Source organism: Gnatocerus cornutus, unplaced genomic scaffold, assembly GCF_029298725.1.
Source record: "Gnatocerus cornutus isolate USDA-ARS CGAHR unplaced genomic scaffold, icGnaCorn1.1 ctg00000041.1, whole genome shotgun sequence".
Classification (NCBI taxonomy): Eukaryota; Metazoa; Arthropoda; class Insecta; order Coleoptera; family Tenebrionidae; genus Gnatocerus; species Gnatocerus cornutus.
In genome coordinates, this window is record NW_028275390.1 from 1,097,383 (window position 1) to 1,110,638 (window position 13,256).

General features: G+C 33.8%; 1 protein-coding gene across 1 annotated transcript; it reads left to right on the plus strand.

The window, feature by feature from the left end:
- The first annotated feature begins 11,373 nt into the window (after positions 1–11,373).
- On the plus strand, positions 11,374–12,774 carry LOC148165991 (uncharacterized). The gene is made up of 2 exons (XM_088049527.1): positions 11,374–11,519; positions 11,589–12,774. Exons 1-2 carry the CDS (start codon positions 11,374–11,376, stop codon positions 12,772–12,774), a joined length of 1,332 nt encoding a protein of 443 aa, XP_087905653.1.
- The last annotated feature ends 482 nt before the right edge of the window (positions 12,775–13,256 follow it).

Genomic DNA, 13,256 nt, shown 5'->3' on the forward strand with positions numbered 1-13,256 from the left:
GCTGAATTCTGCTGTTTTCTTGCAATTCAGCCGTTGAATCTTGGTAAAAAGTGATGATTTTGTAGATTTCGTGCTCTTCTTTGCGAATTCAAGCCAGAAAACAACGAAAATCGGCGAGAAATCGTCGTTTTGCATCGAAATATTCGGTTTTCTCTAAGAATTTTGACAATTTCGTGCAGAATTCTGCTGTTTTCTTGCAATTCAGCCGTTGAATCTTGGTAAAAAGTCATGATTTTGTAGATTTTGTGCTCTTCCTTGCGAATTCAAGATAGAAAACAACGAAAATCAGCGAGAAATCGTCGTTATGCTTCGAAATATGCGGTTTTCTCTTAGAATATTGATGATTTCGTGCAGAATTCTGCTGTTTTCTTGCAATTCAGCTGTTGAATCTTGGTAAAAAGTCATGATTTTGTAGATTTCGTGCTCTTCTTTGCGAATTCAAGCCAGAAAACAACGAAAATCGGCGAGAAATCGTCGTTTTGCATCGAAATATGCGGTTTTCTGTAAGAATTTCGATGATTTCGTGCAGAATTCTGCTGTTTTCTTGCAATTCAGCCGTAGAATCTTGGTAAAAAGTGATGATTTTGTAGATTTCGTGCTCTTCTTTGCGAATTCAAGCCAGAAAACAACGAAAATCGGCGAGAAATCGTCGTTTTGCATCGAAATATGCGGTTTTCTGTAAGAATTTTGATGATTTCGTGCAGAATTCTGCTGTTTTCTTGCAATTCAGCCGTAGAATCTTGGTAAAAAGTGATGATTTTGTAGATTTCGTGCTCTTCTTTGCGAATTCAAGCCAGAAAACAACGAAAATCGGCGAGAAATCGTCGTTTTGCATCGAAATATGCGGTTTTCTGTAAGAATTTTGATGATTTCGTGCAGAATTCTGCTGTTTTCTTGCAATTCAGCCGTAGAATCTTGGTAAAAAGTGATGATTTTGTAGATTTTTTTGCTCTTCTTTGCGAATTCAAGATAGAAAACAACGAAAATCAGCGAGAAATCGTCGTTATGCTTCGAAATATGCGGTTTTCTCTAAGAATATTGATGATTTCGTGCAGAATTCTGCTGTTTTCTTGCAATTCAGCTGTTGAATCTTGGTAAAAAGTCATGATTTTGTAGATTTCGTGCTCTTCTTTGCAAATTCATGCCAGAAAACAACGAAAATTTTTCGAGAAATCGTCGTTTTGCATCGAAATATGCGGTTTTCTGTAAGAATTTTAATGATTTCGTTGAGAATTCTGCTGTTTTCTTGCAATTCAGCCTTTGAAACTTGGTAAAAAGTCATGATTTTGTAGATCTCGTGCTCTTCTTTGCGAATTCAAGCCAGAAAACAACGAAAATCGGCGAGAAATCGTCGTTTTGCATCGAAATATGCGGTTTTTTGTAAGAATTTTGATGATTTCGTGCAGAATTCTGCTGTTTTCTTGCAATTCAGCCGTTGAATCTTGGTAAAAAGTCATGATTTTGTAGATTTCGTGCTCTTCTTTGCGAATTCAAGCCAGAAAACAACGAAAATCGGCGAGAAATCGTCGTTTTGCATCGAAATATGCGGTTTTCTCTAAGAATTTTGACGATTTCGTGCAGAATTCTGATGTTTACTTGCAATTCAGCCGTTGAATCTTGGTAAAAAGTCATGATTTTGTAGATTTCGTGCTCTTCTTTGCGAATTCAAGATAGAAAACAACGAAAATCAGCGAGAAATCGTCGTTTTGCATCGAAATATGCGGTTTTCTCTAAGAATTTTGATGATTTCGTGCAGAATTCTGTTGTTTTCTTGCAATTCAGCCGTTGAATCTTGGTAAAAAGTCATGATTTTGTAGATTTCGTGCTCTTCTTTGCAAATTCATGCCAGAAAACAACGAAAATCGGCGAGAAATCGTCGTTTTGCATCCAAATATGCGGTTTTCTGTAAGAATTTTGATGATTTCGTGCAGAATTCTGCTGTTTTCTTGCAATTCAGCCGTTGAATCTTGGTAAAAAGTCATGATTTTGTAGATTTCGTGCTCTTCTTTGCAAATTCATGCCAGAAAACAACGAAAATCGGCGAGAAATCGTCGTTTTGCATCCAAATATGCGGTTTTCTGTAAGAATTTTGATGATTTCGTGCAGAATTCTGCTGTTTTCTTGCAATTCAGCCGTTGAATCTTGGTAAAAAGTCATGATTTTGTAGATTTCGTGCTCTTCTTTGCGAATTGAAGCCAGAAAACAACGAAAATCGGCGAGAAATCGTCGTTTTGCATCGAAATATGCGGTTTTCTCTAAGAATTTTGACGATTTCGTGCAGAATTCTGATGTTTACTTGCAATTCAGCCGTTGAATCTTGGTAAAAAGTCATGATTTTGTAGATTTCGTGCTCTTCTTTGCGAATTCAAGATAGAAAACAACGAAAATCAGCGAGAAATCGTCGTTTTGCATCGAAATATGCGGTTTTCTCTAAGAATTTTGATGATTTCGTGCAGAATTCTGCTGTTTTCTTGCAATTCAGCCGTTGAATCTTGGTAAAAAGTCATGATTTTGTAGATTTCGTGCTCTTCTTTGCAAATTCATGCCAGAAAACAACGAAAATCGGCGAGAAATCGTCGTTTCGCATCCAAATATGCGGTTTTCTGTAAGAATTTTGATGATTTCGTGCAGAATTCTGCTGTTTTCTTGCAATTCAGCCGTTGAATCTTGGTAAAAAGTCATGATTTTGTAGATTTCGAGCTCTTCTTTGCAAATTCATGCCAGAAAACAACGAAAATCGGCGAGAAATCGTCGTTTTGCATCGAAATATGCGGTTTTCTGTAAGAATTTTGATGATTTCGTGCAGAATTCTGCTGTTTTCTTGCAATTCAGCCGTTGAATCTTGGTAAAAAGTCATGATTTTGTAGATCTCGTGCTCTTCTTTGCGAATTCAAGCGAGAAAACAACGAAAATCGGCGAGAAATCGTCGTTTTGCATCGAAATATGCGGTTTTCTGTAAGAATTTTGATGATTTCGTGCAGAATTCTGCTGTTTTCTTGCAATTCAGCCGTTGAATCTAGGTAAAAAGTCATGATTTTGTAGATTTCGTGCTCTTTTTGGCGAATTCAAGATAGAAAACAACGAAAATCGGCGAGAAATCGTTGTTTTGCATCGAAATATGCAGTTTTCTCTAAGAATTTTGATGATTTCGTGCAGAATTCTGCAGTTTTCTTGCAATTCAGCCGTTGAATCTTGGTAAAAAGTCATGATTTTGTAGATTTCGTGCTCTTCTTTGCAAATTCAAGCCAGAAAACAACGAAAATCGGCGAGAAATAATCGTTTTGCATCGAAATATGCGGTTTTCTGTAAGAATTTTGATGATTTTGTGCAGAATTCTGCTGTTTTCTTGCAATTCAGCCGTTGAATCTTGGTAAAAAGTCATGATTTTGTAGAATTCGTGCTTTTCTTTGCGAATTCAAGCCAGAAAACAACGAAAATCGGCGAGAAATCGTCGTTTTGCATCGAAATATGCGGTTTTCTCTAAGAATTTTGACGATTTCGTGCAGAATTCTCCTGTTTTCTTGCAATTCAGTCGTTGAATCTTGGTAAAAAGTTATGATTTTGTAGATTTCATGCTCTTCTTGGCGAATTCAAGATAGAAAACAACGAAAATCGGCGAGAAATCATTGTTTTGCATCGAAATATGCAGTTTTCTCTAAGAATTTTGATGATTTCGTGCAGAATTCTGCTGTTTTCTTGCAATTCAGCCGTTGAATCTTGGTAAAAAGTCATGATTTTGTAGATTTCGTGCTCTTCTTTGCGAATTCAAGCCAGAAAACAACGAAAATCGGCGAGAAATCGTCGTTTTGCATCGAAATATGCGGTTTTCTGTATGAATTTTGATGATTTCGTGCAGAAGTCTGCTGTTTTCTTGCAATTCAGCCGTAGAATCTTGGTAAAAAGTGATGATTTTGTAGATTTCGTGCTCTTCTTTGCGAATTCAAGCCAGAAATCAACGAAAATCGGCGAGAAATCGTTGTTTTGCATCGAAATATGCGGTTTTCTGTAAGAATTTTGATGATTTCGTGCAGAATTCTGCTGTTTTCTTGCAATTCAGCCGTAGAATCTTGGTAAAAAGTGATGATTTTGTAGATTTCGTGCTCTTCTTTGCGAATTCAAGCCAGAAAACAACGAAAATCGGCGAGAAATCGTTGCTTTGCATCGAAATATGCGGTTTTCTGTAAGAATTTTGATAATTGCGTGCAGAATTCTGCGGTTTTCTTGCTATTCAGCCGTTGAATCTTGGTAAAAAGTCATGATTTTGTAGATTTCGTGTTCTTCTTTGCGAATTCAAGCCAGAAAACAACGAAAATCGGCGAGAAATCGTCGTTTTGCATCGAAATATGCGGTTTTCTGTAAGAATTTTGATGATTTCGTGCAGAATTCTGCTGTTTTCTTGCAATTCAGCCGTTGAATCTTGGTAAAAAGTCATGATTTTGTAGATTTCGTGCTCTTCCTTGCAAATTCATGCCAGAAAACAACGAAAATCGGCGAGAAATCGTCGTTTTGCATCCAAATATGCGGTTTTCTGTAAGAATTTTGATGATTTCGTGCAGAAGTCTGCTGTTTTCTTGCAATTCAGCCGTAGAATCTTGGTAAAAAGTGATGATTTTGTAGATTTCGTGCTCTTCTTTGCGAATTCAAGCCAGAAAACAACGAAAATCGGCGAGAAATCGTTGTTTTGCATCGAAATATGCGGTTTTCTGTAAGAATTTTGATGATTTCGTGCAGAATTCTGCTGTTTTCTTGCAATTCAGCCGTAGAATCTTGGTAAAAAGTGATGATTTTGTAGATTTCGTGCTCTTCTTTGCGAATTCAAGATAGAAAACAACGAAAATCGGCGAGAAATCGTTGTTTTGCATCGAAATATGCAGTTTTCTCTAAGAATTTTGATGATTTCGTGCAGAATTTTGCTGTTTTCTTGCAATTCAGCCGTTGAATCTTGGTAAAAAGTCATGATTTTGTAGATTTCGTGCTCTTCTTTGCGAATTCAAGCCAGAAAACAACGAAAATCGGCAAGAAATCGTCGTTTTGCATCGAAATATGCGGCTTTCTGTAAGAATTTTGATGATTTCGTGCAGAAGTCTGCTGTTTTCTTGCAATTCAGCCGTTGAATCTTGGTAAAAAGTCATGATTTTGTAGATTTCGTGCTCTTCCTTGCAAATTCATGCCAGAAAACAACGAAAATCGGCGAGAAATCGTCGTTTTGCATCCAAATATGCGGTTTTCTGTAAGAATTTTGATGATTTCGTGCAGAAGTCTGCTAGTAGTATAGGACGCGGGGTTCTGGGACACTTCGATGGCCTATGCCATCCGCATCTGTCCATGACCTTCATGAAGGTCATTCTTTGTCGGGTGAAGAAGTCTTCAGGAGCCTCTGGTATTGTTGGTCAATTCCGGAGGCTGCTGAAGAGGTGGTGTTGGTGGTTGTTGTTGCCGAGGTGGGCGTGGTCACCGAAGGGTGTGGTCACCCGAAGGGTGTGGTCACAGGTGTAATTAAAGGTGTTTTCCAGGTAGGTTGAAATCAATGGAAAAAAATGTATTTTTTATATTTACCTGTATCGCTTAGGTGACAGTTACCTGTGTTGGATTGATCTTTGAAAAAATGTGAAAGTGTTGTTGTGGATTTGTGTTGGTTTCGAACCGTGAACCTACGAGTTGTGAAGCCGAGACGTACGCCATGCACCAATGTGCTCCACATACGTTTGTTGATGTGAAAGTTGGGTAGATAACAAACAAATAATCGAAGTAAGTAGGTGGGTAGTTAGGTAGTTAGTTAGTTAGTTGGTTGTTTAGTTAGTTAGTTAGCTAATTAGTCAGTTAGTTAGTTAAGTAGTTCAAAAGAAAAAAGAAAATCTAAAGATAAACCAAGAAAAAAAAAAAATTGTTTGGGTGAATAAAAAGATAAGAAAAAGAAAAAAAGGGGAAAAAAGGGGGTTGGAAGCGAAGCAACTGACTCGCCTAGCCTAGCCTAGCCTAGCCTAATTTTCCAGGAAGATTAAGAAAAATGCATGTATATGATAAAAGTCGTGACATGGACTCATGTTTTGTTTATGTATATTAAATAAGAAAATAAAATACACTTGAATAATTTTTAATTTGTTTTTATTTATTACTTATACAATGTTATTTTTATCAATCCAACTATTATGATTATCATCAAAACCTAACCATTTAACAAATACTTTATTTTTTTGTCGTTTTAGTACTTTTTCCACTAGATATACATCAGGATATTTAACTTTTTGTAATTGTTCTTTATAAAATGCACCTTTGATGTCTTTCTTATTAACATCTTGAAGTAAATATGTGGTAGGGTTTGTTAACTGTATTTTTTTAATTGAAAAAATTTCAGTAGACCAATTTGGCATGTATTTTTTATCAAAGACTCCTCTAATTTTAGAGATACGTACATGATCGCCAATTTTAAATTTGGAAGGTAAATTAACCACTTTAATGTGATTGTAGGCTTTATTTAATATTTCTTTTTCATGTTTTTGGTGTACATCAATCGGTTTCATTCCAATTGTTCTATGTTTAGAATGGTTGTATTCATCAACGACCTCCTTAAGTAAATCTATCCACTTATAATGCCCATAATAATTAAATTTTTTCCACATACGAATTTTTAATGTTCTATTAACTCGTTCAACAATTGATGCCTTCTTTTCACTGTACACGTTGTAATGATTAACTTTATACTTTTTCATTAACATTGCAAAATGTTTATTGAAAAATTCTTTACCCATATCAGTTTGCAGATTATTAGGTTTTACTTGTCTAAGTACAATTTTCATGTTTTTAGTGACTTCTTCACCAGTTTTAGTTTTCAAAGGAAAAGCCCATACAAATTTGGAAAAACAATTGATCACCACTAAAATGTACTTAAAACCATTATTTTCATTAGCGTATGGAATCATTTCAACAAGATCAGCTTGAAATAAATCATTCAATGATTTAATAATAACATGACGTCTTTGAAAATTGATTCGTGCTTGTTGATGTATTTCATTAACGACTTGTTTTTTGGCTTCAGTAAGTTTTGAAGAAACCATTCTTGTTTATTCGATGATGCCGTTTTCTTGTAGTTCTTCAATGATACTGATGATCTCGTTGCGATGTCCTGTATTTCCAGCTTGTTGAGAAGAAATTAATAAACGTAGTCTCTCTACCAATTCGTTTGGATCATTCCAATAAACAAAATCAAGTGGTGTGTTATTAACTTCCTTCAATAAACAACCACCTGTTGAGAAAGATTTAGTTTTATGTAGTGTTAATGGAGCAATTATATTTTTATATTTGAGTAGTCTGCTTCCATCGATTTGTTGATTAAATTGATAATATCTTTTGTGTGCGTTTGTTTTCTCGAGTATTTCTTTATACAGATTTAAATCTTCATTTGTATATCCTTGTGGATTCTTTTTAAATAACAATTCATATAAACCACGTGTGCCTCTATATGATTTGTTTTTAACAATTACGTTAGGACTGTTATCTTCAAATATTAATCGTGAATCTCCGATAAAAAATGCTTCAATGTCAGGATCATGTCTTACACCATATTTATGATCAAATTGATTTTCTGAATCATTTAACATTTCTCGTAAATATTTTCGAGGTAGCGGGGTGTATTGTTCATAATACTCTTCATATATATCATCTGTGATTCTAGACTGTTCAGGTGTTGGTTGCAGTGGTGGTGGTGGTGATGATTGCACAAAATCTTCTATCAAATCTTCATCGTTTGTAAACACATCCCCATCATTTATGAAATTTACATCAGATTTAATTTTTACTTTTCCTTTGCGTTTAGGTGTTGTTACTTTATCTTTGTCGTTGTTGTTGTAATCATCGTCTTCCTCTTTTAGAGTAGAGGGGAAGGGTTTTTGCTTATTTGGTTTACGTTTATCGTTGGAAACAAGATTTTCCAAAGTTTTTAAATGTTTTGTTATCGGTAAGAAAGAATCCTCTTGCATGAATTCACCTTCTTTCAATGACTTCAATTTTTTTTTAATAATTTTTCGTTTTTCAATAAGAGATTGTTTTAAAGTTTTAATGTCCTTTGGCATGATGTATGTAGCTGTGTGTGTGTGTGTGTGTGTTTTTGCACACAAAACAGGTATAGAAACAGGTCTGATCTGGTCAGGAAACAGGTCTGATCTGGTCAGGAAACAGGTCTGATCTGGTCTGGAAACAGGTCTAATCTGAGCAAGGTCATATGTCAATTAGCTTTTTATTCATTTAGTGAGATATAATGATCAAACCCCTGTCTATATCTTCCGTTAGTAAGATTACAGTCTTTAAATATGGCTAAAAACCCATATGTATCTTTCCAGCAGACACTACTGATGTCTCTAAACGTGTCAAAAGTCATATCAGTACCAACATGATCTGTATAGATATGCTTTAAGTTAAGATCATCCTGTTTGAATAAAACAAGAACATTTGCATTATCTCGAAGAAGATGTTTAGGAATTTTCGCATATGATTGACAAAGATAAAAACAATCGATATTGTTATGACGACCCATGCTAAAATATTCACGTATCACATTTTGGTTTTCACATGCTACATCATCAAATAAAATGATTGAATTTGGTTTAGCGTCTGATGGGCTTGTTATATTTTCACTACTATTGTACGCATAGTAACCGATTCCTTTGATAGGTTTTAATAAATTTTCCAAATAAATATATTTGGGTTGATAGAGGCTCTTTGAATACACATAAAGATTTTCAAATTTCAATCCATTTGGATGTTCGATTAAACTAACAATAATATTTGTTTTTCCGCAATTTGATGGTCCAATAACTAAACATCGTATGGTTGATGGAAATAACACACCATGTTTGAAATTATGTTCTTCATTATGATTTAAATCTATATTTTTCCAAAGTGGTACCGGTTTATTAGATAAAACATTGTTTGCGATTCCACATGAACTTCATCTTCCTGGATATCAATTTTGTGGACCAAATACAAAGCTTGAAGAACGTTTGAAACGAGGAGAAGTTGGTATAAATGGACTTGATGCAGCTTGTAAAGATCATGACATTGCCTACTCTCAAACCAAAGACATAAATTTTAGACACAACGCTGATAAGATGTTGGCTAAAAGAGCACTTGAACGTTTTCATTCTAAAAACGCTTCATTTAAGGAAAAACTTGCTGCATTAGGGGTTGCAGGAGCAATGAAAGCCAAAGTTAAATTAGGATTGGGTTTATCATCATCATCATCATCTGATGCTAATGATTCAGCAACAATTAAACGATCAACAACTTGTACAAAAATTCTTAATCAATGTCTGAAAGAAATGGATAAGAGTATTAATAATCTTCAAAAAAGTAAGCAAAAACTTTTAGATTACAAAATAACTAAACCAAGTGAATCAAGAACAAAACCTAAAAAAACAAAACGTTTTTCAAAACCAAAAAGATCCAAAAAAGAAAAACCTAACAAACTTGATAACATAATGATTGTTAATGACTCACCAATGGATACAACAACAACAACAAGTACTTCGACTATGCAAAAAGCTGTAAAAAGAAAACTTGATACTGATGATGAACCTGAAATTAAGAAAAAAACTAAATTAAATAATTTGGAACGAGTTACACTTAAAGCAGCAAGAAGAAGAAAACGCAAATTGGTGAATGATGATGATGATGATGATGAAGATATCTCATCAAAACGAGTGAAACTCATTTAAAGCTAATTTATTAAAAAGTAAATTTTAGTTGTATTCTAACATTCAGTCAAGATGGTTAGAGTAAAAAAAGTTGCTAGAAAAAGAGTTAGTAAACAATCAAAGAAGAGGAATGTAAAGAAAAGAAAATCAACAAGTTTTCAACAAATTACTAAAAACATTAGACAAAATATTAGTAAAAGTAAAGCAAAAACTGTAAAAGATGCTATTTTAGTGGCACTAAAAACAGCATCAAAAAAGAAGAAGAAGAACAACATTAAAACTGCTCGTGTTATAAAGATCCCAAAAACCGGTGGAATTTTGCCATTAATTCCTATTTTTGCTGGTCTTAGTGCACATGGAGCACTCGGTGGAGGAGCTGCTGGAATTGCGAAAGCCATTAATGCAGCAAAAGAAGCTAGACAAGCATTAGCCGAATCTGAGAGACATAATAAAACGATGGAAGCTATTGCAATGGGCAAAGGTTTATTTTTAAAACCATACAAAAGAGGATTGGGTCTTTTTTTAGATTAAAAGGGCTACCTAAAAGACCCTTAACAAATCTGGATATTGAAAAATTTGCAAAAATATATAAAATTCCTTATTTTCGAGGTGTCTTTTCACGAGATGTTCTTCCGAAAAAAATACGTCACAACGAATCTGGTGTTATTAATTTGGATCAAAACAGCGGAAATGGAACACATTGGGTAGCTTATCGGAAACAAAGTAATTTAGTTGAATATTTTGATAGTTTTGGTGATTTGCAACCTCCACAAGAAGTGGTTAGGTATTTTAATTCAAATGGATTTTGTCAAATTCTCTACAACCATAAGCGATTTCAAAAATTTAATACGTATAATTGTGGTCATCTTTGTTTATCTTTTTTAACTGAATAAATAAATAAATAACCTAATAGAACATTATTTTAACTTAGTTTAATTTCAGTTGTACACGCATCAAGATGTCTTATCATTTTCTTTTCAGTGATACAACATCCATTTTATCAATGGATTTTAATCCTCCTATTGAGTTGGAGAAAAATTGTGCTTATGAAATTGGTTTGTTAAATTTTAATGTAAATAATGCAATTCCAAATGTTGATAACACTAATAATATGTTTTATTATGGTGAAAACAACACTAGCATCGCAATCCCAATTGGTAGCTATGAAGTGCAAGACATTGGTGAATACCTGCAGAAAGCCTTACTTTTAAATCAGAAAAACGGAGAAAAACCTATACATTTACAGTTGAAAGCAAATTTGAACACATTAAAATGTGAAATAAAATGTGATAGTGTTGTCGATTTTTCAAAAAAGAATTCCATAGCATCTTTGTTAGGATTTTCAAAAAGAAAACTTACAGCCGATAAACTACATGAATCAGATTTTCCTGTTGACATAATAAGGGTAAACTTAATTCGAATTGAGTGTACTTTTGTAAAAAATTCTTATTTAAATGGAGCTGCTGAACATATCATCTATGCGTTTTATCCTAAAGAACCTCCGGGTTATAAAATTATTGAAAAACCTGTAAACGTGATCTATCTACCAATTAACACAGATTTCATTAGAAACATAACTCTTAAAATAACAGATCAATTTGGTAAGTTGGTCAATTTCAGAAACGAGCTCATCACGACAACATTACATTTACGTAAATTAAATCAATAGTAAAACATATAAAAAATGGTGATTTGTTTTAATGTACCTATTAACAACAACAACAACAACAATAACGTGCAATATAAAAACGTTAGTAACGTTTCAAAAACGTTCATTCACAACAAGAACAGTGCTCCGCTAACACCTGAAAATCGAAAATTTCTACAATCGTTAGGACTGCGTGTGAAATAAAAAGTTATGGAGTTGTTAAATGTGACTCAAAAACCAACTATTGACAGTTCAATAACCAACTTGGAATGGCATTCATATCAAGCATATACAAACACTCCACTTAAGCATAACGATGAATGTCGAATTGGTATTCAACAACAGGAATTACTCACAGTGCCAGGATTAAGTGAACTTCATATTCAAGGAAGATTAGTAAAACATGATGATGAAAAACTTGTATACACCAAAGGAAAATTGGTGAATAACTTTGTTGCCCATCTATTTGAAGAAATTCGTTTTTTACTGGGAGGTGAATTAATTGATCGTGTAAAAACTCCTGGTATTACCAGTAGTTTGAAAGGTTATGTATCTTACACACCAAACGAAAGTACTGCTTTGATGAATGCTGGTTGGTTTCCTGTTGATGACGTAAAACTTGTTGATAATACAACAGGACAATTTGATGTATGTTGGCCGCTTTCGATGATACTAGGTTTTGCTGAAGATTATAAAAAAATTGTGATAAATCTTCGTCAGGAACTCGTTTTAATTCGTTCAAATTCTGATTTAAACTGTATTATTGAAACAACAGGCCTTGAAAAAGCTCAAATTTTGATTGAAAAAATTACATGGAAAGTGCCTCATGTAACAGTATCCGATTATGAAAAGTTAAAAATATTAAACATAATCGATAAAAATATTCCTTTGGAGATTGTTCATCGAAAATGGGAACTTTTTACTTATCCACTTTTGCAAGAAAGTCATTCCTTTAATTGGGTGTTGAAAACCTCAACATTTCTACAAAAACCACGTTTCATCATTGTTGGATTTCAAACTGATCGAAGAAACAATTTGAAAAAGAATGCAAGCAATTTTGATCATTGCAATTTGAGAAACATGAAATTGTACTTAAATTCTCAAGCATATCCATATGAAAATTTAAATTTGGATTACAAACACAACAAGTACGCTTTGGCATACAAAATGTACACACATTTTCAACAAGCTTATTATTTTAATAAAAAACCAGTTTGTGAACCATTATTAAATTTGGAAAAGTTCAAAAAGGTTGCTCCATTAATTGTCATTGATTGTTCATATCAAAACGAAGTAATTAAACAAACCACCATAGATGTTCGCTTGGAATTTGAAACTGAAGGAGATATAGATGCTAATACTGCAGCTTATTGTTTGATTCTGCATGAACAATTTATCACATATGAACCACTGACAGGTCGTGTCCGTTTATTGTAAAAACATTTTATAAATTGAATTTTTGGAAAAATAAAAACATTAATTATCTGCTTATATTTTTATTCTAACCCATCGAAAAAGTTTTTTTCTGCATCGGGATGTTGACGATGATTGACGGGTTCCTTTCGTCGTCGATTCTTGCACTGCTTTTGAGAAGTTGAAGGAGCATTATTGATGACAACTACATCATCCATCAAATCTTCATCTTCTTCTTCGACTGGTGGCTCTATGTACACCCGTTTCTTTGGACTAGTTAGATTCTCCACTTCGTTGACATCTTCTTCAACGAGGTTGAATCTGAAGCGTCTCACAACGCTTTCCAAAATCTTGAATTCGGCTTCATTGTCTAATTTTGTGCGAATATATTGAAAACTGAGTATGATTGAAGCTGTATTTATATTATAAAATTTAAAAATTATCAGAGCATGCACGTGTCATTTTTATCATCTAAAACTGCAAGAGTTGCAAATAATTATCATTTT